This window comes from Bombina bombina, chromosome 12 (genome assembly GCF_027579735.1).
Source record: "Bombina bombina isolate aBomBom1 chromosome 12, aBomBom1.pri, whole genome shotgun sequence".
In the NCBI taxonomy this organism is placed as follows: Eukaryota; Metazoa; Chordata; class Amphibia; order Anura; family Bombinatoridae; genus Bombina; species Bombina bombina.
In genome coordinates this window covers 14,685,480-14,711,506 of record NC_069510.1, presented here as the reverse complement: position 1 = coordinate 14,711,506, position 26,027 = coordinate 14,685,480, and the positions used below count along the sequence as shown (strand labels likewise).

General features: G+C 41.0%; 2 protein-coding genes across 2 annotated transcripts in view; one reads left to right on the top strand and one right to left on the bottom strand.

Moving 5' to 3' along the window:
• LOC128642867 (uncharacterized) overlaps positions 1 to 15,829 on the bottom strand; it is a 263,770-nt gene extending 247,941 nt beyond the window's left edge. The window contains exon 1 of the mRNA XM_053695727.1: positions 15,789 to 15,829. The gene's annotated coding sequence lies outside the window, so the exon portion shown is untranslated. The remainder of the gene's footprint in view (positions 1 to 15,788) is intronic.
• The window catches only part of SLC2A6 (solute carrier family 2 member 6), a 152,583-nt gene that overhangs the window by 86,812 nt on the left and 39,744 nt on the right, over positions 1 to 26,027 (top strand). Inside the window, exon 3 of the mRNA XM_053695725.1 lies at positions 15,813 to 16,019. Coding sequence (XP_053551700.1) covers positions 15,813 to 16,019 — 207 coding nt within the window. The remainder of the gene's footprint in view (positions 1 to 15,812; positions 16,020 to 26,027) is intronic.

The following is a 26,027-nucleotide window of genomic DNA, read 5'->3' as shown; positions in this document are numbered from 1 at the left end:
ACATTGGTGTGTCCGGTCCACGGCGTCATCCATTACTTGTGGGATATTCTCCTCCCCTACAGGGAAAGGCATGGAGAGCACACAGCAAGAGCTGTCCATATAGCTCCCCCTCTGGCTCCGCCCCCCAGTCATTCTCCTTGCCGCTCTGAACAAGTAGCATCTCCACGGGGATGGTGAAGAGTTTGTGGTGTTTAGTTGTAGTTTTTTATTTCTTCTATCAAGAGTTTGTTATTTTAAAATAGTGCTGGTATGTACTATTTACTCTGAAACAGAAAGAGATGAAGAGTTCTGTTTAAAAGAGGTGTATGATTTTAGCAGCAGTAACTAAAATTGATTGCTGTTCCCACACAGGACTGTTAAGCTGAGAGAACTTCAGTTGGGGGGAACAGTTTGCAGACTTTTCTGCTCAAGGTATGACTAGCCATTTTTCTAACAAGACTGTGTAATGCTGGAAGGCTGTCATTTTTCCCTCATGGGAATCGGTAAGCCATTTTCTTAGACTCAAACAGAATAAAGGGCTTATTATGGGCTATATACTGGTAGACACTTTTAGGGGCAAAATTGATTGCTTTATTTAAGGATTATATGCAGTTTGAAGTTGAATTTCACATTTTTTTTAATATTGGGGAACGTTTTTAGCGCCAGGCACTTGTTAAGACACCTTCCCAGTCAGGAAGGGCCTTTCTCTGTAGTAGGCAGAGCCTCATTTTCGCGCCATTATTGCGCAGTTACTTTTGAGTACAGTACATGCAGCTGCATGTGTGAGGGTCTGGTATCCACTGAAAACGTTCCTAGAAGGCTTCAATTGGTATCGTATACCCCCCTGGGATTGGTGAAGTCGCAGCAAAGGCTGTGGCTGGGACTGTAAGGGGGTTAAAATTGCAAACGGCTCCGGTTTCCACATTTTAAGGGTTAACAGCTTGAAAATTAGGGTGCAATACTTTGAATGCATTAAGACACTGTGGTGAAAATTTGGTAAAGATTGGATAATTCCTTCATAGTTTTTCACATATTCAGTAATAAAGTGTGCCCTGTTTAACATTTAAAGAGACAGTAACGGTTTTGTTTTAAAACGGTTTTTGTGCTTTATTAACCAGTTTAAGCCTGTTTAACATGTCTGTACCTTCAGATAGATCATGTTCTGTATGTATGGAAGCCAATGTGGTTCCCCCTTCAAATATGTGTGATAATTGTGCCATAGCGTCCAAACAAAGTAAGGACAGTACTGTCACAAATATTAAGGTTGCCCAGGATGATTCCTCAGATGAAGGAAGTAGGCATAGTTCTACATCATCTCCTTCTGTGTCTATACCAGCTATGCCCGCGCAGGCGACCCCTAGTACTTCTAGCGCGCCAATGCCTTTTACTATGCAACAATTGACGGCTGTAATGGATAACTCCATAGCTAATATTTTATCCAAAATGCCAGCATTTCAGAGAAAGCGCGATTGCTCTGTTTTAAACACTGTAGAGCAGGAGGGCGCTGATGATAATTTTTCTGTCATACCCCCACACCAATCTGAAGTGGCAGTGAGGGAGGGTTTGTCAGATGGGGAAATTTCTGATACAGGAAGAATTTCTCAGCAGGCAGAACCTGATGTTGTGACATTTAAATTTAAATTAGAGCATCTCCACGTATTACTTAAGGAGGTGCTATCTACTCTGGATGATTGTGACAATCTGGTCATCCCAGAAAAATTGTGCAAGTTGGACAAGTTCCTTGAGGTCCCGGTGCACACTGATGCTTTTCCGATACCTAAACGGGTGGCGGACATAGTGAATAAGGAGTGGGAGAAGCCAGGCATACCTTTTTTCCCTCCTCCTATATTTAAGAAATTGTTCCCTATGGTCGACCCCAGGAAAGACTTATGGCAAACAGTCCCTAAGGTCGAGGGGGCGGTTTCTACACTAGCCAAGCGTACGACCATTCCTATTGAGGACAATTGTGCTTTCAAAGATCCTATGGATAAAAAATTGGAGGGTTTGCTTAAAAAGATTTTTGTACAGCAAGGTTACCTCCTTCAACCTATTTCGTGCATTATTCCTGTCACTACAGCGGCGTGGTTCTGGTTCGAGGAACTGGAAAAGTCGCTCAGTAGGGAGACTCCGTATGAGGAAATCATGGACAGAATTCACGCACTTAAGTTAGCTAATTCCTTTATTTTAGACGCCGCTTTGCAGTTAGCGAGGTTAGCAGCGAAAAATTCAGGGTTTGCAATTGTGGCGCGCAGAGCGCTCTGGCTAAAGTCTTGGTCGGTGGATGTATCTTCCAAGACAAAATTGCTTAATATCCCTTTCAAGGGTAAGACCCTTTTTGGGCCAGAATTGAAAGAGATTATTTCAGACATCACTGGGGGAAAGGGCCATGCCCTCCCACAAGATAAACCTTTCAAGGCTAAGAATAAGTCCAATTTTCGTTCCTTTTGCAATTTCAGGAACGGACCGGCTTCCAACTCGGCAGCCTCTAGACAAGAGGGTAACGCTTCCCAGACTAAACCAGCTTGGAAACCAATGCAAGGCTGGAACAAGGGTAAACAGGCCAAGAAACCTGCTGCTGCTACCAAAACAGCATGAAGGGGTAGTCCCCGATCCGGGACCGGATCTAGTAGGGGGAAGACTCTCTCTCTTTGCTCAGGCTTGGGCAAGAGATGTTCAGGATCCCTGGGCACTAGAAATAGTCTCTCAGGGTTATCTTCTAGAATTCAAGGAACTACCCCCAAGGGGAAGGTTCCACATGTCTCACTTATCTTCAAACCAAATAAAGAGACAGGCATTCTTACATTGTGTAGAAGACCTGTTAAAGATGGGAGTGATACACCCAGTTCCAACTGTGGAACAAGGTCAGGGGTTTTACTCAAATCTGTTTGTAATTCCCAAAAAAAGAGGGAACTTTCAGACCAATTCTGGATTTAAAAATTCTAAACAAATTTCTCAGAGTTCCATCGTTCAAAATTGAAACCATTCGAACAATTTTACCTACAATACAGGAGGGTAAATTTATAACTACAGTGGATTTAAAAGATGCGTATCTACATATTCCTATCCACAAAAATCATCATCAGTTCCTAAGGTTCGCCTTTCTGGGCAAGCATTACCAGTTTGTGGCTCTCCCATTCGGGCTAGCCACTGCTCCAAGGATTTTCACAAAGGTGCTAGGGTCCCTTCTAGCGGTTCTAAGACCAAGGGGTATTGCAGTGGCACCTTATCTGGACGACATCCTAATCCAAGCGTCGTCTCTTTCCAAAGCAAAGGCTCATACAGACATTGTTCTAGCCTTTCTCAGATCTTACGGGTGGAAGGTGAACGTAGAAAAGAGTTCCCTGTCTCCGTCGACAAGAGTTCCCTTTTTGGGAACAATAATAGATTCTTTAGAAATGAAGATCTTCCTGACAGAAGTCAGAAAGTCAAAGCTTCTAAACTCTTGTCAAGTTCTTCACTCTATTCTGCAGCCTTCCATAGCTCAGTGCATGGAAGTAGTAGGGTTGATGGTTGCAGCAATGGACATAGTTCCTTTTGCTCAAATTCATCTAAGACCATTACAACTGTGCATGCTCAAGCAGTGGAATGGGGACTATACAGACTTGTCTCCAATGATTCAAGTAGACCAGATGACCAGAGAATCACTCCGTTGGTGGTTGACCCAGGTTCACCTGTCCCAGGGAATGAGTTTCCGCAGACCAGAGTGGGTCATTGTCACGACCGACGCCAGTCTATTAGGCTGGGACGCGGTCTGGGATTCTCTGAAAGCTCAGGGTCTATGGTCTCGGGAAGAGTCTCTTCTTCCGATAAACATCCTGGAACTGAGATTGATATTCAATGCTCTCCGGGCTTGGCCTCAACTAGCGAAGGCCGGATTCATAAGATTCCAGTCAGACAACATGACGACTGTAGTTTACATCAATCATCAGGGGGGGAACAAGGAGTTCCTTGGCGATGAGAGAGGTGTCCAAAATCATCAAATGGGCGGAGGATCACTCCTGCCACCTATCTGCAATCCACATGCCTGGAGTAGACAACTGGGAGGCGGATTATCTGAGTTGTCAGACTTTCCATCCGGGGGAGTGGGAACTTCACCCGGAGGTGTTTGCCCAGTTGACTCAATTATGGGGCATTCCAGATATGGATCTGATGGCGTCTCGTCAGAACTTCAAGGTTCCTTGCTACGGGTCCAGATCCAGGGATCCCAAGGCGACTCTAGTGGATGCATTAGTGGCGCCTTGGTCGTTCAACCTAGCTTATGCGTTTCCACCGTTCCCTCTCCTTCCAAGGCTTGTAGCCAGGATCAAACAGGAGAAGGCCTCGGTGATTCTGATAGCTCCTGGGTGGCCACGCAGGACTTGGTATGCAGACCTAGTGAATATGTCATCGGCTCCACCATGGAAGCTACCTTTGAGACAGGATCTTCTAGTACAAGGTCCATTCGAATATCCAAATCTAGTTTCTCTGCAGCTGACTGCTTGGAAATTGAACGCTTGATTTTATCCAAGCGCGGGTTTTCAGATTCAGTGATAGATACTCTGGTCCAAGCCAGAAAACCTGTGACTAGAAAGATTTACCATAAAATATGGAAAAGATATATCTGTTGGTGTGAATCCAAGGGATTCTCCTGGAGTAAGATTAAAATTCCCAGGATCCTCTCCTTTCTCCAAGAAGGTTTGGATAAGGGATTGTCAGCGAGTTCTCTAAAAGGACAGATTTCTGCTTTATCTGTCTTGTTACACAAACGACTGGCAGCTGTGCCAGATGTACAAGCTTTTGTACAGGCTTTGGTCAGAATCAAGCCTGTTTACAGACCTTTGACTCCTCCCTGGAGTCTAAATTTAGTTCTTTCAGTTCTTCAAGGGGTTCCGTTTGAACCCTTACATTCCATAGATATCAAGTTACTATCTTGGAAAGTTTTGTTTTTGGTTGCTATTTCTTCTGCTAGAAGAGTTTCTGAATTATCTGCTTTGCAGTGTGACCCACCCTATCTGGTGTTCCATTCAGATAAGGTTGTTTTGCGTACCAAGCCTGGTTTTCTTCCAAAGGTTGTTTCCAACAAGAACATTAACCAGGAAATAGTTGTTCCTTCTTTGTGTCCGAATCCAGTTTCAAAGAAGGAACGTTTGTTACACAATTTAGATGTAGTCCGTGCTTTAAAGTTCTATTTAGATGCAACAAAGGATTTCAGACAAACTTCTTCTTTGTTTGTCGTTTATTCTGGTAAGAGGAGAGGTCAAAAAGCTACTGCTACCTCTCTTTCTTTCTGGCTGAAAAGCATCATCCGATTGGCTTATGAGACTGCCGGACGGCAGCCTCCTGAACGAATCACAGCTCACTCTACTAGGACTGTGGCTTCCACACGGGCCTTCAAGAATGAGGCTTCTGTTGATAAGATATGTAAGGCAGCGACTTGGTCTTCTCTACACACTTTTGCCAAATTCTACAAATTTGATACTTTTGCTTCTTCGGAGGCTATTTTTGGGAGAAAGGTTGTGCAAGCCGTGGTGCCTTCTGTTTAGGTAACCTGATTTGCTCCCTCCCTTCATCCGTGTTAAAGCTTTGGTATTGGTTCCCACAAGTAATGGATGACGCCGTGGACCGGACACACCAATGTTGGAGAAAACAGAATTTATGCTTACCTAATAAATTACTTTCTCCAACGGTGTGTCCGGTCCACGGCCCGCCCTGGTTTTTTAATCAGGTTTGAAAAATGTTTCCTTTTCTTTATACACTACAGTCACCACGGCACCCTATGGTTTCTCCTTTTTCTCCTAACCCTCGGTCGAATGACTGGGGGGTGGAGCCAGAGGGGGAGCTATATGGACAGCTCTTGCTGTGTGCTCTCCTTGCCTTTCCCTGTAGGGGAGGAGAATATCCCACAAGTAATGGATGACGCCGTGGACCGGACACACCGTTGGAGAAAGTAATTTATCAGGTAAGCATAAATTCTGTTTTTTATCTAGCCAAACTCCTATGTTTAGTCATAGGGTCATAAAGCTTTTTTTCTATCATGTATATGAGGGAGCAGAAGTCAACTGTGTAAAATTAAAGGGACATAATACTAATATGCTAAATCACTTGAAACTGATGCAGTATAACTGTAAAAAGCTGACAGGAAAATATCACCTGAGCATCTCTATGTAAAAAAATTTACCTCACAATCTCCTCAGCTCAGCAGAGTAAGTTCTGTGTAAAAAGTTATACTTCACCTGCTCCCAGCTGCAGGTAAAAATAAAAACAAATGAAGAAATGAACAGCAGCCAATCAGCATCAGCAGTGCTGAGGTCATGAACTCTTACTGTGATCTCATGAGATTTGACTTAACTCTCATGAGATTTCATAGTAAGCTTCCTTTATCTGATTGGTGAAATAATATGAGAGTGCACGAGGCTCATCCCCTAAGCTGTCCTAGGACAGACACACTAAAATGCTGCTTAGAAATCCTTTACAATGGGAGGTGGCTACTGAGGAACTTTTGAGGTAAAATATCTTTCTTTTTTACATAGAGATGTTCAGGAGATATTTTCTAGTCAGCTTTTTACAGCTATGCTGCATCACTTTCAAGTGTTTAAACATTTGGGTATTATGGCCCTTTAAGTAAAAACTGTTTAAAATTAATCTGATTGTAGACAACTGTGTTCCAATTGCTCATTGGCTGATAGGGGCAACTAAAAAAGGAAAAATTGGATTTATTCTGTTTTCAAGAATTAACACACTGTAATATATTTAAAAACTTTCTATTTAACCCCTTAATGACCACAGCACTTTTCCATTTTCTGTCCGTTTGGGACCAAGGCTATTTTTACATTTCTGCTGTGTTTGTGTTTAGCTGTAATTTTCCTCTTACTCATTTACTGTACCCACATATATTATATACCGTTTTTCTCGCCATTAAATGGACTTTCTAAAGATACCATTATTTTCATCATATCTTATAATTTACTATAAAAAATTTTTATAAAATATGAGGAAAAAATGGAAAAAAAACACACTTTTTCTAACTTTGACCCCCAAAATCTGTTACACATGTACAACCACCAAAAAACACCCATGCTAAATAGTTTCTAAATTTTGTCCTGAGTTTAGAAATACCCAATGTTTACATCTTCTTTGCTTTTTTTGTAAGTTATAGGGCCATAAATAAAAGTAGCACTTTGCTATTTCCAAACCATTATTTTTCAAAATTAGCGCTAGTTACATTAGAACACTAATATCTTTCAGGAATCTCTGAATATCCATTGACATGTATATATTTTCTCCAACATAGGTGTGTCCGGTCCACGGCGTCATCCTTACTTGTGGGATATTCTCTTCCCCAACAGGAAATGGCAAAGAGCCCAGCAAAGCTGGTCACATGATCCCTCCTAGGCTCCGCCTTCCCCAGTCATTCTCTTTGCCGTTGTACAGGCAACATCTCCACGGAGATGGCTTAGAGTTTTTTAGTGTTTAACTGTAGTTTTTATTATTCAATCAAGAGTTTGTTATTTTAAAATAGTGCTGGTATGTACTATTTACTCTGAAACAGAAAAGAGATGAAGATTTCTGTTTGTAAGAGGAAAATGATTTTAGCAACCGTTACTAAAATCGATGGCTGTTTCCACACAGGACTGTTGAGAGGAATTAACTTCAGTTGGGGGAACAGTGAGCAGACTTTTGCTGCTTGAGGTATGACACATTCTAACAAGACGATGTAATGCTGGAAGCTGTCATTTTCCCTATGGGATCCGGTAAGCCATTTTTATTACAGACAGAAAAAAAGGGCTTCACAAGGGCTTTTTAAGACTGTAGACATTTTCTGGGCTAAATCGATTTATATATAAACATATTTTATACTCCATAGCCTTGAGGAATTATTTTAATCTTGGGAATTTTGTAAAATAACCGGCAGGCACTGTATTGGACACCTTATTCTCTAGGGGCTTTCCCTAATCATAGGCAGAGTCTCATTTTCGCGCCTGTATTGCGCACTTGTTTTTGAGAAGCATGACATGCAGATGCATGTGTGAGGAGCTCTGATACATAGAAAAGACTTTCTGAAGGCGTCATTTGGTATCGTATTCCCCTTTGGGCTTGGTTGGGTCTCAGCAAAGCAGAGACCAGGGACTGTAAAGGGGTTAAATATAAAAATGGCTCCGGTTCCGTTATTTTAAGGGTTAAAGCTTCCAAATTTGGTGTGCAATACTTTTAAGGCTTTAAGACACTGTGGTGAAATTTTGGTGAATTTTGAACAATTCCTTCATACTTTTTCGCAATTGCAGTAATAAAGTGTGTTCAGTTTAAAATTTAAAGTGACAGTAACGGTTTTATTTTAAAACGTTTTTTGTACTTTGCTATCAAGTTTATGCCTGTTTAACATGTCTGAACTACCAGATAGACTGTGTTCTGAATCTGGGGAAGCCAAGGTTCCTTCTCATTTAAATAGATGTGATTTATGTGACACAAAATTTAGAGAAAATGATGCCCAAGATGATTCCTCAAGTGAGGGGAGTAAGCATGGTACTGCATCATCCCCTCCTTCGTCTACACCAGTCTTGCCCACACAGGAGGCCCCTAGTACATCTAGCGCGCCAATACTCCTTACTATGCAACAATTAACGGCTGTAATGGATAATTCTATCAAAAACATTTTAGCCAAAATGCCCACTTATCAGCGAAAGCGCGACTGCTCTGTTTTAGGAAATACTGAAGAGCATGAGGACGCTGATGATATTGGTTCTGAAGGGCCCCTACACCAGTCTGAGGGGGCCAGGGAGGTTTTGTCTGAGGGAGAAATTTCAGATTCAGGGAAAATTTCTCAACAAGCTGAACCTGATGTGATTACATTTAAATTTAAGTTGGAACATCTCCGCGCTCTGCTTAAGGAGGTGTTATCCACTCTGGATGATTGTGAGAATTTGGTCATTCCAGAGAAACTATGTAAAATGGACAAGTTCCTAGAGGTCCCGGGGCCCCCCGAAGCTTTTCCTATACCCAAGCGGGTGGCGGACATTGTAAATAAAGAATGGGAAAGGCCCGGTATACCTTTCGTCCCTCCCCCCATATTTAAAAAATTGTTTCCTATGGTCGACCCCAGAAAGGACTTATGGCAGACAGTCCCCAAGGTCGAGGGGGCGGTTTCTACTCTAAACAAACGCACCACTATACCCATAGAAGATAGTTGTGCTTTCAAAGATCCTATGGATAAAAAATTAGAAGGTTTGCTTAAAAAGATGTTTGTTCAGCAAGGTTACCTTCTACAACCAATTTCATGCATTGTCCCTGTCACTACAGCCGCGTGTTTCTGGTTCGATGAGCTAGAAAAGGCGATCAATAATAATTCTTCTTCTTATGAGGAGATTATGGACAGAATTCGTGCTCTCAAATTGACTAATTCTTTCACCCTAGACGCCACTTTGCAATTGGCTAGGTTAGCGGCGAAAAATTCTGGGTTTGCTATTGTGGCGCGCAGAGCGCTTTGGTTAAAATCTTGGTCAGCGGATGCGTCTTCCAAGAACAAATTGCTTAACATTCCTTTCAAGGGGAAAACGCTGTTTGGCCCTGACTTGAAAGAGATTATCTCTGATATCACTGGGGGCAAGGGCCACGCCCTTCCTCAGGATAGGTCTTTCAAGGCCAAAAATAAACCTAATTTTCGTCCCTTTCGCAGAAACGGACCAGCCCCAAGTGCTACGTCCTCTAAGCAGGAGGGTAATACTTCTCAAGCCAAACCAGCCTGGAGACCAATGCAAGGCTGGAACAAAGGAAAGCAGGCCAAGAAACCTGCCACTGCTACCAAGACAGCATGAGATGTTGGCCCCCGATCCGGGACCGGATCTGGTGGGGGGCAGACTCTCTCTCTTCGCTCAGGCTTGGGCAAGAGATGTTCTGGATCCTTGGGCGCTAGAAATAGTCTCCCAAGGTTATCTTCTGGAATTCAAGGGGCTTCCCCCAAGGGGGAGGTTCCACAGGTCTCAATTGTCTTCAGACCACATAAAAAAACAGGCATTCTTGCATTGTGTAGTAGACCTGTTAAAAATGGGAGTGATTCATCCTGTTCCATTAGGAGAACAAGGGATGGGGTTCTACTCCAATCTGTTCGTAGTTCCCAAAAAAGAGGGAACGTTCAGACCAATCTTAGATCTCAAGATCCTAAACAAGTTTCTCAAGGTTCCATCGTTCAAAATGGAAACCATTCGAACAATTCTTCCTTCCATCCAGGAAGGTCAATTTATGACCACGGTGGATTTAAAGGATGCGTATCTACATATTCCTATCCACAAGGAACATCATCGGTTCCTAAGGTTCGCATTCCTGGACAAGCATTACCAGTTTGTGGCACTTCCGTTCGGATTAGCCACTGCTCCAAGGATTTTCACAAAGGTACTAGGGTCCCTTCTAGCGGTGCTAAGACCAAGGGGCATTGCAGTAGTACCTTACTTGGACGACATTCTGATTCAAGCGTCGTCCCTTCCTCAAGCAAAGGCTCACACGGACATTGTCCTGGCCTTTCTCAGATCTCACGGATGGAAAGTGAACGTAGAAAAGAGTTCTCTATCTCCGTCAACAAGGGTTCCCTTCTTGGGAACAATAATAGACTCCTTAGAAATGAGGATTTTTCTGACAGAGGCCAGAAAAACAAAACTTCTGAACTCTTGTCAAATACTTCATTCTGTTCCTCTTCCTTCCATAGCGCAGTGCATGGAAGTAATAGGTTTGATGGTAGCGGCAATGGACATAGTTCCTTTTGCGCGCATTCATCTAAGACCATTACAACTGTGCATGCTCAGTCAGTGGAATGGGGACTATACAGACTTGTCTCCGACGATACAAGTAAATCAGAGGACCAGAGATTCACTCCGTTGGTGGCTGTCCCTGGACAACCTGTCACAGGGGATGAGCTTCCGCAGACCAGAGTGGGTCATTGTCACGACCGACGCCAGTCTGGTGGGCTGGGGCGCGGTCTGGGGACCCCTGAAAGCTCAGGGTCTTTGGTCTCAGGAAGAATCTCTTCTACCGATAAATATTCTGGAACTGAGAGCGATATTCAATGCTCTCAAGGCTTGGCCTCAGCTAGCAAAGGCCAAGTTCATACGGTTTCAATCAGACAACATGACAACTGTTGCGTACATCAACCATCAGGGGGGAACAAGGAGTTCCCTGGCGATGGAAGAAGTGACCAAAATCATTCAATGGGCGGAGACTCACTCCTGCCACTTGTCTGCAATCCACATCCCAGGAGTGGAAAATTGGGAAGCGGATTTTCTGAGTCGTCAGACATTTCATCCGGGGGAGTGGGAACTCCATCCGGAAATCTTTGCCCAAATTACTCATCTGTGGGGCATTCCAGACATGGATCTGATGGCCTCTCGTCAGAACTTCAAGGTTCCTTGCTACGGGTCCAGATCCAGGGATCCCAAGGCGACTCTAGTAGATGCACTAGTAGCACCTTGGACCTTCAAACTAGCTTATGTATTCCCGCCGTTTCCTCTCATCCCCAGGCTGGTAGCCAGGATCAATCAGGAGAGGGCATCGGTGATCTTGATAGCTCCTGCGTGGCCACGCAGGACTTGGTATGCAGACCTGGTGAATATGTCATCGGCTCCACCATGGAAGCTACCTTTGAGTCGAGACCTTCTTGTTCAAGGTCCGTTCGAACATCCGAATCTGGTCTCACTCCAACTGACTGCTTGGAGATTGAACGCTTGATCTTATCAAAGCGAGGATTCTCAGATTCTGTCATTGATACTCTTGTTCAGGCCAGAAAGCCTGTAACTAGAAAAATTTACCACAAAATATGGAAAAAATATATCTGTTGGTGTGAATCTAAAGGATTCCCTTGGGACAAGGTAAAAATTCCTAAGATTCTATCCTTTCTTCAAGAAGGTTTGGAGAAAGGATTATCTGCAAGTTCCTTGAAGGGACAGATTTCTGCCTTGTCTGTGTTACTTCACAAAAAGCTGGCAGCTGTGCCAGATGTTCAAGCCTTTGTTCAGGCTCTGGTTAGAATCAAGCCTGTTTACAAACCTTTGACTCCTCCTTGGAGTCTCAATTTAGTTCTTTCAGTTCTTCAGGGGGTTCCGTTTGAACCCTTACATTCCGTTGATATTAAGTTATTATCTTGGAAAGTTTTGTTTTTGGTTGCAATTTCTTCTGCTAGAAGAGTTTCAGAATTATCTGCTCTGCAGTGTTCTCCTCCTTATCTGGTGTTCCATGCAGATAAGGTGGTTTTACGTACTAAACCTGGTTTTCTTCCGAAAGTTGTTTCTAACAAAAACATTAACCAGGAGATAGTCGTGCCTTCTTTGTGTCCGAATCCAGTTTCAAAGAAGGAACGTTTGTTGCACAATTTGGATGTTGTTCGTGCTCTAAAATTCTATTTAGATGCTACAAAGGATTTTAGACAAACATCTTCCTTGTTTGTTGTTTATTCTGGTAAAAGGAGAGGTCAAAAAGCAACTTCTACCTCTCTCTCTTTTTGGATTAAAAGCATCATCAGATTGGCTTACGAGACTGCCGGACGGCAGCCTCCTGACAGAATCACAGCTCATTCCACTAGGGCTGTGGCTTCCACATGGGCCTTCAAGAACGAGGCTTCTGTTGATCAGATATGTAAGGCAGCGACTTGGTCTTCACTGCACACTTTTACTAAATTTTACAAGTTTGATACTTTTGCTTCTTCTGAGGCTATTTTTGGGAGAAAGGTTTTGCAAGCCGTGGTGCCTTCCATCTAGGTGACCTGATTTGCTCCCTCCCTTCATCCGTGTCCTAAAGCTTTGGTATTGGTTCCCACAAGTAAGGATGACGCCGTGGACCGGACACACCTATGTTGGAGAAAACAGAATTTATGTTTACCTGATAAATTACTTTCTCCAACGGTGTGTCCGGTCCACGGCCCGCCCTGGTTTTTTAATCAGGTCTGATAATTTATTTTCTTTAACTACAGTCACCACGGTATCATATGGTTTCTCCTATGCAAATATTCCTCCTTTACGTCGGTCGAATGACTGGGGAAGGCGGAGCCTAGGAGGGATCATGTGACCAGCTTTGCTGGGCTCTTTGCCATTTCCTGTTGGGGAAGAGAATATCCCACAAGTAAGGATGACGCCGTGGACCGGACACACCGTTGGAGAAAGTAATTTATCAGGTAAACATAAATTCTGTTTTTTTTTAGTAGACATCCCAACAAAGTATTGATCTAGGCCCATTTTGGTATATTTCATGCCATCATTTCGCCGCCAAATGCGATTAAATACAAAAAAAAACGTTCACTTTTTCACTAATTTTTTCACAAACTTTTGGTTTCTCACTGAAATTATTTACAAACAGCTTGTGCAATTATGGCTTAAATGGTTGTAATTTCTTCTCTGGGGTCCCCTTTGTTCAGAAATAGCAGACATATATGGCTTTGGCATTGCTTTTTAGCAATTAGAAGGCTGCAAAATGCCACTGCGCACTACACGTGTATTATGCCCAGTAGTGAAGGGGTTAATTAGGGAGCATGTAGGGAACTTTTAGAGGTAATTTTAGCTTTAGTGTAGTGTAGTACACAACCCCAAGTATTGATCTAGGCCAATTTTGGTATATTTCATGCCACCATTTCACCGCCAAATGCGATCAAATAAAAAAAACGTTACATTTTTCACAATTTTAGGTTTTTCACTGAAATCATTTACAAACAGCTTGTGCAATTATGGCACAAATGGTTGTAAATGCTTCTCTGGGATCCCCTTTGTTCAGAAATAGCAGACATATATGGCTTTGGCATTGCTTTTTGGTAATTAGAAGGCCGCCAAATGCCGCTGCGCATCACACGTGTATTATGGCTAGCAGTGATGGGGTTAATTATGTAGCTTGTTGGGTTAATTTTAGCTTTAGTGTAGAGCTCAGCCTCCCACCTGAAACATCAGACCCCCTGATCCCTCCCAAACAGCTCTCTTCCCTCCCCCACCCCACAATTGTCCCCGCCATCTTAAGTACTGGCAGACACTCTGCCAGTACTAAAATAAAAGCTATATTTGTTTCTTTTTTGTTTTTTTCTTAGCATATTTACATATGCTACTGTGTAGGATCCCCCCTTAGCCCCCAACCTCACTGATCACCCACCAAACAGATCTCTAACCCTCCCCCTCTGCCTTAATGGGCGCCATCTTGGGTACTGGCAGCTGTCTGCCAGTACCCAGTTTAGTAAAAAAAAAAGTTTTTTTTTTATTTTTTTATTTAATTGCCCTTTTCTGTAGTGTAGCTTCCCCACCCCAGATCAACCCCCCACCCCCATCCCGATCCCTTAGATTATTTATTTATTTATTTAAATGTGGGTTTTTTTTTCTTTTATTACCATTTATTTTTCTGCAGTGTAGCGGTTCCCTCCCGCCCCGTGCACGCGCCCGCGCCCCCCTTGCATGCGCGCGCTCCCGCCCCCCTCCACTTCATCCGGCACACTGATGGTCGCCCACCCGCCTCCCAGACTTGCTCCCACCCACCAACGATACCGGCCACCGATGTCCAGTGCAGAGAGGGCCACAGAGTGGCTCTCTCTGCATCGGATGGCCAAGGGGGGTTATTGCAGGATGCCTCGATATCGAGGCATCACTGCAATAACCGGAAAGCAGCTGGAAGCGAGTAGGATCGCTTCCAGCTGCTTTCCAGACCAAGGACGTACGCCAAACGTCCTCGGTCATTAACTGTATTTTTTTTTGAGGACGTGTGGCGTACGTCCTTGGTCGTTAAGGGGTTAAAGGGACACGGAACCCAATTTTTTTTCTTTTGTGATTCAGATAAAGCATGCAATTTTAAGCAACTTTCTAATTTACTCCTATTATCATTTTTTCTTCGTTCTCTTGCTATCTTTATTTGAAAAAGAAGGCATCTAAGCTTTTTTTTTTGTTTCAAACCTCTGGACAGCACTTTTTTATTGGTGGATGATTTTTTTCCACCAATCAGCAAGAACAACCCAGGTTGTTCACCAAAAATGGGCCAGCATATAAACTTACTTTCTTGCATTTCAAATAAAGATACCAAGAGAATGAAGAAAATTTGATAATAGGAGTAAATTAGAAAGTTGTTTAAAATGTCATGCTCTATCTGAATCACAAACGAAAATATTTGGGTTCAGTGTCCCTTTAAGATGGAACATAGAAACTTTGAGTATCATGTCATTTTAATATATTTTTCTTATTTATATGATTATGAATTCTTTATTACTTTAAGATTGAATATTTCAGGAATTAATATATTTAAATTTACATTTATGTGTGTGTCATGTTTTAAAAGTTTTCCCTATTTTGTTATACTAGTTGTAAAGGGCAATCTGCCTCTTTACACTTAACAGAGTTTCGCCGAAAATTTGCTTAGACAATTTAAAGATTAAAGTCAACATCTAGCAAGCCAAAAGTTGTTAATGACCTTAAATGTACATGAAACCCAAACCCAAACATGAAACCCAATTTTTCTCTTTCACGATTCAGATAGAGCATACAATATTAAACAATCTAGGTAGGCTCAGAAGCTGCTGATTGGTGGCTGTCTATAGGAATCATAAAAAAAAATGGGTTTCATGTCCCTTTTATATAAGCTGAGCAGAATTTAGTGTTTTTTTTTTTGTCTCCATTTAACTTCAGTACTGTTGTCATAATGGGGCTAGCAGATAGTTTGGTAAACAACCACATGGTGAAATATTTTTAGCAATAATTATAACAACTATTGGCCAGATGAAAAAGATTAACACCAGCAATGCCCTGAGTGAGCAGTGCTTAACACTTACAGAATAAACCTAGAGTGACTTTTTTCATTTTCTTCTCTTATTAAATATTATTCTCTGATTGACTAACCTTGATTACTTTCTTACACGTCAGTCTGTGTTTGGTCTTGGCGCATGTCTGGGCGGCTTAAGTTCCATGGTAATGAATGACAAGCTTGGACGTAAGCTGAGCATCATGGTCTCTGCACTACCAGCGGCATTTGGATTCCTCCTGATGGGTAGCGCTCAGCATATCTGGATGCTATTGTTGGGCAGAATTCTGACAGGCTTTGCAGGCGGCCTGACTTCATCTTCTATACCTGTAAGTTAGTAATATAGCATCACTAATATGCATTCACTGTGTATTTCAAGCAAGTTGTTTAGCTGTACACAGATATCACTATAACACAGTAATGCATTCCAGAAACTACGCCTGGGGCTTCAGAATGTGAACCCTTCATGTACGTGTTTACTGAATAGAAAAGGGATTGCTAAAATGTGAACCTGTACTAGAACAACAGATAGCTAAATGTATACACACACATTCACATATATACACACACATTTACATACTGTATATACACACACATTTACATACTGTATATACACACACATGTACATACTGTATATACACATACATTTACATACTGTATATACACACACATGTACATACTGTATATACACACACATTTACATACTGTATATACACACACACATTTACATATATACACACACATTTACATACTGTATATACACACACATTTACATATATACACACACTTTATGAGGATAGATACATATATAATATAAACATCAGGTTAGCTCTATGGTACAAGGATACAGTTAGACTTTATTACTATACGTATATAATATAGACATCAGGTTATCTCTATGGTACAAGGATACAGTTAGACTTTATTACTATATGTATATAATATAAACATCAGGGTTAGCTCTATGGTACAAGGATACAGTTAGACTTTATTACTATACGTATATAATAGACATCAGGGTTAGCTCTATGGTACAAGGATACAGTTAGACTTTATTACTATAAGTATATAATATAGACATCAGGTTATCTCTATGGTACAAGGATACAGTTAGACTTTATTACTACATGTATATAATATAAACATCAGGGTTAGCTCTATGGTACAAGGATACAGTTAGACTTTATTACTATACGTATATAATATAGACATCAAGGTTAGCACTATGGTACAAGGATACAGTTAGACTTTATTAGTATACGTATATAATATAAACATCAGGGTTAGCTCTATGGTACAAGGATACAGTTAGACTTTATTAGTATACGTATATAATATAAACATCAGGGTTAGCTCTATGGTACAAGGATACAGTTAGATTTTATTACTATACTTATATAATATAGACATCAGGTTAGCTCTATGGTACAAAGATACAGTTAGACTTTATTAGTATAAGTATATAATATAGACATCAGGTTATCTCTATGGTACAAGGATACAGTTAGACTTTATTACTATATGTATATAATATAAACATCAGGGTTAGCTCTATGGTACAAGGATACAGTTAGATTTTATTACTATACTTATATAATATAGACATCAGGTTAGCTCTATGGTACAAAGATACAGTTAGACTTTATTAGTATAAGTATATAATATAGACATCAGGTTATCTCTATGGTACAAGGATACAGTTAGACTTTATTACTATATGTATATAATATAAACATCAGGGTTAGCTCTATGGTACAAGGATACAGTTAGATTTTATTACTATACTTATATAATATAGACATCAGGTTAGCTCTATGGTACAAAGATACAGTTAGACTTTATTACTATAAGTATATAATATAGACATCAGGTTATCTCTATGGTACAAGGATACAGTTAGACTTTATTACTATATGTATATAATATAAACATCAGGGTTAGCTCTATGGTACAAGGATACAGTTAGACTTTATTACTATACTTATATAATATAAACATCAGGTTAGCTCTATGGTACAAGGATACAGTTAGACTATTACTATATGTATATAATATAAACATCAGGGTTAGCTCTATGGTACAAGGATACAGTTAGACTTTATTACTATACGTATATAATATTAACATCAGGTTAGCTCTATGGTACAAGGATACAGTTAGACTATTACTATACGTATATAATATTAACATCAGGTTAGCTCTATGGTACAAGGATACAGTTAGACTTTATTAGTATACATATATAATATAGGTATCAGGTTAGCTCTATGGTACAAGGATACAGTTAGACTTTATTACTATACGTATATAATATAGACATCAGGGTTAGCTCTATGGTACAAGGATACAGTTAGACTTTATTAGTATACATATATAATATAAACATCAGGTTAGCTATATGGTACAAGGATACAGTTAGACTTTATTACTATACTTATATAATATAAACATCAGGTTAGCTCTATGGTACAAGGATACAGTTAGATTTTATTACTATACTTATATAATATAAACATCAGGTTAGCTCTATGGTACAAGGATACAGTTAGACTTTATTACTATACTTATATAATATAAACATCAGGTTAGCTCTATGGTACAAGGATACAGTTATATTTTATTACTATATGTATATAATATAGGTCTCTGGTTAACTTTATTATGGTACAAGGATACAGTTAGACTTAATTACTATACGTATATAATATAGGTATCAGGTTAGCTCTATGGTGCAGATTATTTACTTTTCTTTTGCATGATGTACTGAGTCCACGGATTCATCATAACTTGTGGGATATTGTCCTTCCTGACAGGAAGTAGCAAAGAGAGCACCACAGCAGAGCTGTCTATATAGCTGCCCCCTTAACTCCACCCCCCAGTCATTCTCTTTGCTGGCTCTAAGCAGGAAGAGTAAAGAGAAGAGGTGTTAAACTGTTAGTTTTATTTTATCTTCAATCAAGTGTTTGTTATTTTTAAATGGTACCGGTGTTGTACTATTTGCTCTCAGGCAGGACATAGATGAAGATTTCTGCCTGGAGGATAATGATCTTAGCATTTGTAACTAAGGTCCACTGCTGGAGGAGTACAGGAAAACTTCAGTGTGAGGAACGGTTTCTTGCTATACAGCAATGAGGTATGTTCAGTCATATTTTCTGCAGAGACTGTGTTAACTCAGAAAGGCTGACAGTGTCCCCATTAGGGGAAGCAGTAATCCTAGTGTTATCAGAGGTTTTTACTAGCTTGCATAAAGGGTTAATTTTTTGTGGGCACTCAGTTTGTTATGTGAATTTGGGACAAACGTTTTTGTGTCTGGGAGTAACGTTTTCTGTTTTATGGGACATTTGCTTGAGGGTTCTTTGGGGTTGTTTCAGGCAGGGTTTGTTAGTTTTGTGTAGGCCCCAGCAACATTGAGTGAGGTGGGTGGGGCCTACATTTACAAGCAGCAAGCAACTTCTCCTGAGGTCCTGATAGTCTTCTGAGGGACTAATTGAAGCTTTAAACCCCATATTATCACTTCCTAAGGGTAGGTAGGGCCACAGCAGAGCTGTGGCAAGGTGCTTATAGGGGTGTTAAACCGGTTTTAGACATTTTTCAATTCGTTTTTTTTTTTTCATTTGGGGGTTTATTGCTTATTAACTTGTGGTCCTTCTATAGCTTAGTGGGTACACTGTTAAAATTTCAGAAAAATTGAAGCAATTTTAACCTGTTTTGCAGTTTGTGTATGCCTTTTTTTCTTCTCTTAAAGGCACAGTACCTTTTTTGCAAATTGTGTTTTTTTCATTAAATAAAGTGTTTTCCAAGCTTGCTTGCTTTATTACTAGTCTGTTAAACATGTCTGACACTGAGGAAACTCATTGTTCAATTTGTTTAGAAGCCATTGTGGAACCCCCTCTTAGAATGTGTCCCACTTGTACTGATATGCCTATAAATTGCAAACAGCATATTTTTACTTATAAAAGTTTGGCATTAGATGATTCTCAGACAGAAGGAAATCAGGTTTTGCCATCTAGTTCTCCCCAAGTGTCACAACCAGTAACGCCCGCACAAGCGACGCCAAGTACTTCTAGTGCATGTAATTCTTTCACCTTGCAAGATATGACTTCAGTTATGAATACTACCCTCACAGATGTTTTATCTAAGCTGCCTGGGTTGCAAGGGAAGCGCAGTAGCTCTGGGTTAAGAACAAATGCTGAGCCTTCTGACGCTTTAGTAGCCGTATCCGATATTCCCTCACAATGTTCTGAAGTAGGGATGAGGGATTTGCTGTCTGAGGGAGAGATTTCTGATTCAGGAAAGATGTTCTCTCAGACAGATTCAGATATGACGGCATTTAAATTTAAGCTAGAGCACCTCCACTTATTGCTCAGGGAGGTTTTAGCTACTCTGGATGATTGTGACCCTATTGTAGTTCCAGAGAAATTGTGTAAAATGGACAAATATTTAGAGGTTCCTGTTTACACTGATGTGTAAAACTAGAGGGTCTCCTAAAGAAAATTTTTGTTCATCAAGGTTTTCTTCTTCAACCTATAGCATGCATTGTTCCTGTAACCACTGCAGCTGCCTTTTGGTTTGAGGCTCTAGAAGAGGCTTTTCAGATGGAGACCCCACTAGATGATATTTTGGACAGAATTAAGCCTCTTAAGTTGGCTAATTCTTTTATTACAGACGCCGCTTTGCATCTTGCTAAATTAGCGGCTAAGATTTCAGGTTTTGCCATTTTAGCGCGTAGAGCGTTATGGCTTAAGTCCTGGTCAGCTGATGTGTCATCTAAATCTAAGCTTTTGTCCATCCCTTTTAAAGGTAAGACCCTATTCGGGCCTGCATTGAAAGAGATAATTTCAGACATTACTGGAGGGAAGGGTCATACCCTCCCTCAGGATAAGTCAAATAAGACAAGGACCAAACAAAATAATTTTCGTTCCTTTCGAAACTTCAAGAGTGGTCCCTCTACCTCTTTCCCTGCTGCAAAGCAAGAGGGGAACTTTGCTCAATCCAAGCCAACCTGGAGACCTAATCAGGCTTGGAACAAGGGTAAACAGGCCAAAAAGCCTGCTGCTGCCACTAAGTCAGCATGAAGGGGTAGCCCCCGATCCGGGACCGGATCTAGTAGGGGGCAGACTCTCTCTCTTTGCTCAGGCCTGGGCAAGAGACGTTCAGGATTCCTGGGCAATAGAAATTGTAACCCAGGGATACCTTCCAAGGGGGAGGTTCCATCTTTCTCAATTGTCTGTAAACCCGACAAAAAGAGAGGCGTTCTTACGCTGTGTGGAAGACCTTTTTACCATGGGAGTGAAAAAGCAGAACAGGGGCAGGGGTTCTACTCCAATCTATTATTAGAAAAGAAATAAAGATATCTCACACCAGCACTCTTCGTCCAAATCTTCGTCCAATATGTTTTACTTGGTATATGATAGTTCACAATATTTTTAAACTATCTACTGTGCACAGTTAACATAACTAATAATCTGGCAGAAACATGTATAACAGATATATTAAACCTATATCCTGTCTAAGTCACATAGAAACAGAAAAATTATATGAAATAAATAATAATATTAAATAAGGAGAACACAATCTGAAAAAACAACAACCAAGGATAATCATAACAAGTTCATGTAAAGCAATACAGCAATAATATACTTATTGTTGGCCAACGTTATTGCTGTCTCTTAAGTATAAGAAATAACCATGAACCGGTATATATGGATCTGTCCCCGTTGTTGTAATCCGTCTGTGGCAATTCCTCAAGTGAGAAACAACAAACCGCTTGTTAAATGTTGGTTTCTTGGTGATCCTGGAAGGAGATATTAGGCGCTACACAGCCGAAGGCCGGTTTGTCCCAGCACACACAAGCCGTGGCGCAAACTAGTGTCGTAGTATAGGTTCCTCCTTCTACACCTTCCTCTCTTGCTGCTTGAAAGGAAATCGTCACGGAAACGGAACTTAATACAGCTGAATAGCTGGAAAGCTGTGTAAGCTACTCAGAGCGTCCTCCTTACTGTTGCTCAGATCAGACTGAGCAGTTGTCAAAGCCGACGTACGTTTCACCAATTCTTTGGCTTCATTCTGGCAATTGTATAAAAGAATTTAGTGCAGTCCTCTTTTAAAGAGATATTCAGTGCCGCCACCTCCGGAAACATAGCTGGTGAATATTGGTTCCTATTAACTAAATTTCGTTAATCTTTACAATGTATCTTTACAATAATAACTCTTCTGTTTCAATTAATTGTATGTAACTATTTATATTTAAGCAACATAATAATTACTTAATTGCAACCATACTGGTGTATATTTACATAATACTTTTAACCTTATAGTTGCTTACATATGTAAAAGCTGGTTCTCTCACAGTGACATTGATATATAATTAAATGCCCCTTCAAGCAAAAAATTAATTAATCTCAAAGGAACATAATTTGTTCAAGACTATTTAAATTTTCCCCAAAATGATATGCAATCATAGAAAATGACCTAGGTTGTTCTCTTCATTCAGGCCATGGGGCGTAAGGGTTCCCAAATTAAAAATCCACTTACTTTCTCGCTGTAGCAATATTTTATCTATATTGCCACCGCGAATACCCAAATTGACCTTATCAATACCTATAAGTCTAAAACAGTTTGGAGAGGAATTATGATATTCGGTGAAATGTCTCGCCACATTTGAAGTCGTGACATTGTGTTCAATGTCTCTTACATGTTCAAGTGTGCAATCTCGTAAAGCCCTTGTGGTTTTACCCACGTAATATTGGGGACAATTACATTTCGCTAGATATACCAAACCCTCCATTCTACACGTTATCTTGGAGCGAATCCTATACATTTTGCCTTTCCCATCAGAGAAAAAACGTATTCTTTCTATAGAGTTGCAAGCTTTGCATTGTTTACATGGATAACACCCTGGCTCCATACTCCTCCTGTACAGCCTATTACCATCATACTGTGGCCGAACATAATGACTATGGACCAGGCTGTCACGTAGATTAGGTGCCCTACGTGTAGTCATTAAAGGTTGAGGGGTCAAGATTTGACATAATTTAGTATCTGTCAGGAGGATATGCCAATATCTACGCATTATTTTCCTCAGATCCTCCCAGCTTTCATTATATCTTGATATAAATCTTATTGGCCCTTTCTCTCCTTTATTAGATTTTTTGGCTGAAACATCAAAGATACTCTCTTCCTGTGTTCGTTTATGCTGACGTTGGTATGCTGTGCTGATCATTTTTTTGGGGTACCCTCTGTCCCTGAAGCGTTTTGTCAACTCTTTTGATTCTTTGATAAAGTCATCATTTATTGTACAGTTCCTTCGAGCCCTAAAGAACTGTGACACTGGGATTCCCCTTATTTGATGTTTGGGGTGAAAACTGTCGGCCCTTAGAAGACTATTGGTGGAAGTCATTTTACGGTATACCTTTGTAGTCAAGGCACCTTCATTAGCTGTAACTGTCACATCCAAAAAATTGATAGAATTAGAGTCACAAGTCAGTGTAAATTTCAAATTGAATGTCTCATTATTTAAAGATTCAACATAAGACATCAATTGTAACTTGGTGCCCCGCCACAAGAGGAACACGTCATCTATGTAGCGAAGCCACATAGAGACGTGGTCACTCATTGTGGCAGAGTCCAAGACATAGATGTTTTCCCAGAAACCCAGATAGAGGCACGCATATGAGGGCGCAAATTTCGCCCCCATAGCCGTGCCTCTAACCTGAAGAAAGTACCTATCATCATACACAAAGAGCTTATTTGTCAGTGCAAATTCTAACAAATCACAAACGAAGTCTGTGTGTCTCTGAAATGCACTACCCCTTTGCTGCAGAAAAAATTGTGTAGCCTGCATACCCTTGGCATGGGGAATGCTCGAATACAGCGACTCAACATCAATAGTTGCCAATATTGTATCCTCCTCAACACAAATTCCACTAATCTTCCTTAAGAAGTCAGGTGTATCCTGAACATAAGTGGTTAAATATTGAACAAAAGGTTTGAGGAAGTGGTCAATATATTCACCTATACCCTCCAAAGGTCCATCAATGCCCGCTATTATGGGTCTCCCTGGGGGGTATTTACACCCCTCTTTGTGGACCTTCGGAATGGTATAGAATGTAGGTATCTTAGGATTCTTAGGTAACAAATATTCAAATTCATCTCTAGAGATAATATCATTAATTAAACCAAATTCCAAAATAGTTTTTAATTTGGATAGAATGATGTTTAGAGGATTGTCATAAAGTTTCTTATACTGTGCTGTATCATTCAACTGTCTGTAGCACTCTTCTCTGTATTTTGAGGTGTCCTGTATTACCAAATTTCCACCCTTGTCAGATGATTTGATGGTGAGATTTTTATTTAATCCTAGCTCATAAAGAGCTTTTCTTTCTCCCTGAGTGAGATTATCCATTACAATACTGTCATTATTAAATTGCATAATCTCTCCCTCAACTAATCTGACAAAGGTCGAAACTGCCGGCACTTTATTAAGATTAGGCATAAATGTTGATTTGACTTTGAGACCACTATTGATGGTATTTTGATTCTTGATAGTATCAGTAGTTACATTATCATGTACCAATGATTCAAGTGTAGCCAATAAATTATCAGAGTCTAAATAAGAGTCAGTCTCACCAGCAAATAGTTTGTGACATACCAGTTTTCTAGCAAATAATTTTAAATCCTTTACTGCTTCAAATGTGTCCAAAGTATTTGTTGGCGAGTATGACAATCCTTTCTTTAATAGAGATACTTGATCACTTGTCAACTGTATTGACGAGAGATTAATTATACCCCTGTCATCTATTTCTTGGTCCTCAGCCTGTAATTGGAGCTCCTGGTATTGGCCGTTCTCTTTTTTTTGTTTACTTTTGCCTCTGCCTACTTTTGCCTCTGTTCTACTCCAATCTGTTTATAGTTCCCAAAAAGGAGGGAACCTTCAGACCAATTCTGGATCTCAAGATCCTAAACCAATTCCTAAGAGTTCCATCTTTCAAGATGGAGACCATTCGGACTATCTTACCATTGATCCAGGAGGGTCAATATATGACCACCGTGGACTTAAAGGATGCGTATCTGCACATTCCTATCCACAAAGATCATCACCAGTTCCTCAGGTTCGCCTTTCTGGACAAGCATTATCAGTTTGTGGCTCTTCCTTTCGGGTTGGCCACGGCGCCGCAAATCTTCACGAAGGTGCTAGGGTCCCTTCTGGCGGTTCTAAGGCCACGGGGCATAGCAGTGGCGCCTTATCTAAACAACATTCTAATTCAAGCGTCGTCCTTCCAACTAGCCAAGTCTCACACGGACTTAGTGTTGGCCTTTCTAAGGTCTCACGGGTGGAAAGTGAACGTAAAAAAGAGTTCTCTTTCCCCCCTCACAAGAGTTTCATTTCTAGGGACTCTGATAGACTCGGTGGACATGAAAATATTTCTGACGGAGGTCAGGAAATCAAAGATTTTGTCCACCTGCCGAGCTCTTCATTCCATTCCTCGGCCGTCAGTGGCTCAGTGTATGGAGGTAATCGGACTAATGGTAGCGGCAATGGACATAGTTCTGTTTTCTCGCTTGCATCTCAGACCACTGCAACTATGCATGCTCAATCAGTGGAATGGGGATTATGTGGATTTATCTCCTCAGATAAATCTGGATCAAGAAACCAGAGACTCTCTTCTTTGGTGGTTGTCACAAGATCATCTGTCCCAGGGAATGTGTTTCCACAGGCCAGAATGGGTTATAGTGACGACAGACGCCAGTCTTCTGGGCTGGGGTGCAGTCTGGAATTCCCTGAAAGCTCAGGGTTTGTGGACTCGGGAGGAGGCTCTCCTACCGATAAATATTCTGGAATTAAGAGCAATATTCAAGGCTCTCCAGATATGGCCTCAGCTGGCTTCAGCCAGATTCATCCGGTTTCAGTCGGACAACATCACGACTGTGGCTTATATCAATGATCAGGGCGGAACAAAGAGTTCCTTAGCGATGATAGAGGTCTCAAGGATAATCCAATGGACATAGGCTCTCTCTTGCCATCTGTCAGCGATCTATATCCCAGGTGTAGGGAACTGGGAGGCAGATTTTCTAAGTCGTCAGACTTTTCATCCAGGGGAGTGGGAACTCCATCCGGAGGTGTTTGCTCAGCTGGTTCGGCTATGGGGCACACCAGAGTTGGATCTGATGGCATCTCGTCAGAACGCCAAACTTCCTTGTTTTGGCTCCAGGTCAAGGTATCCTCAGGCTGTACTGATAGATGCTCTAGCAGTACCCTGGTCGTTCAACCTGGCTTATGAGTTTCCCCATTTCCCTCTCCTTCCACGTCTGATTGCCAGAATCAAACAGGAGAGAGC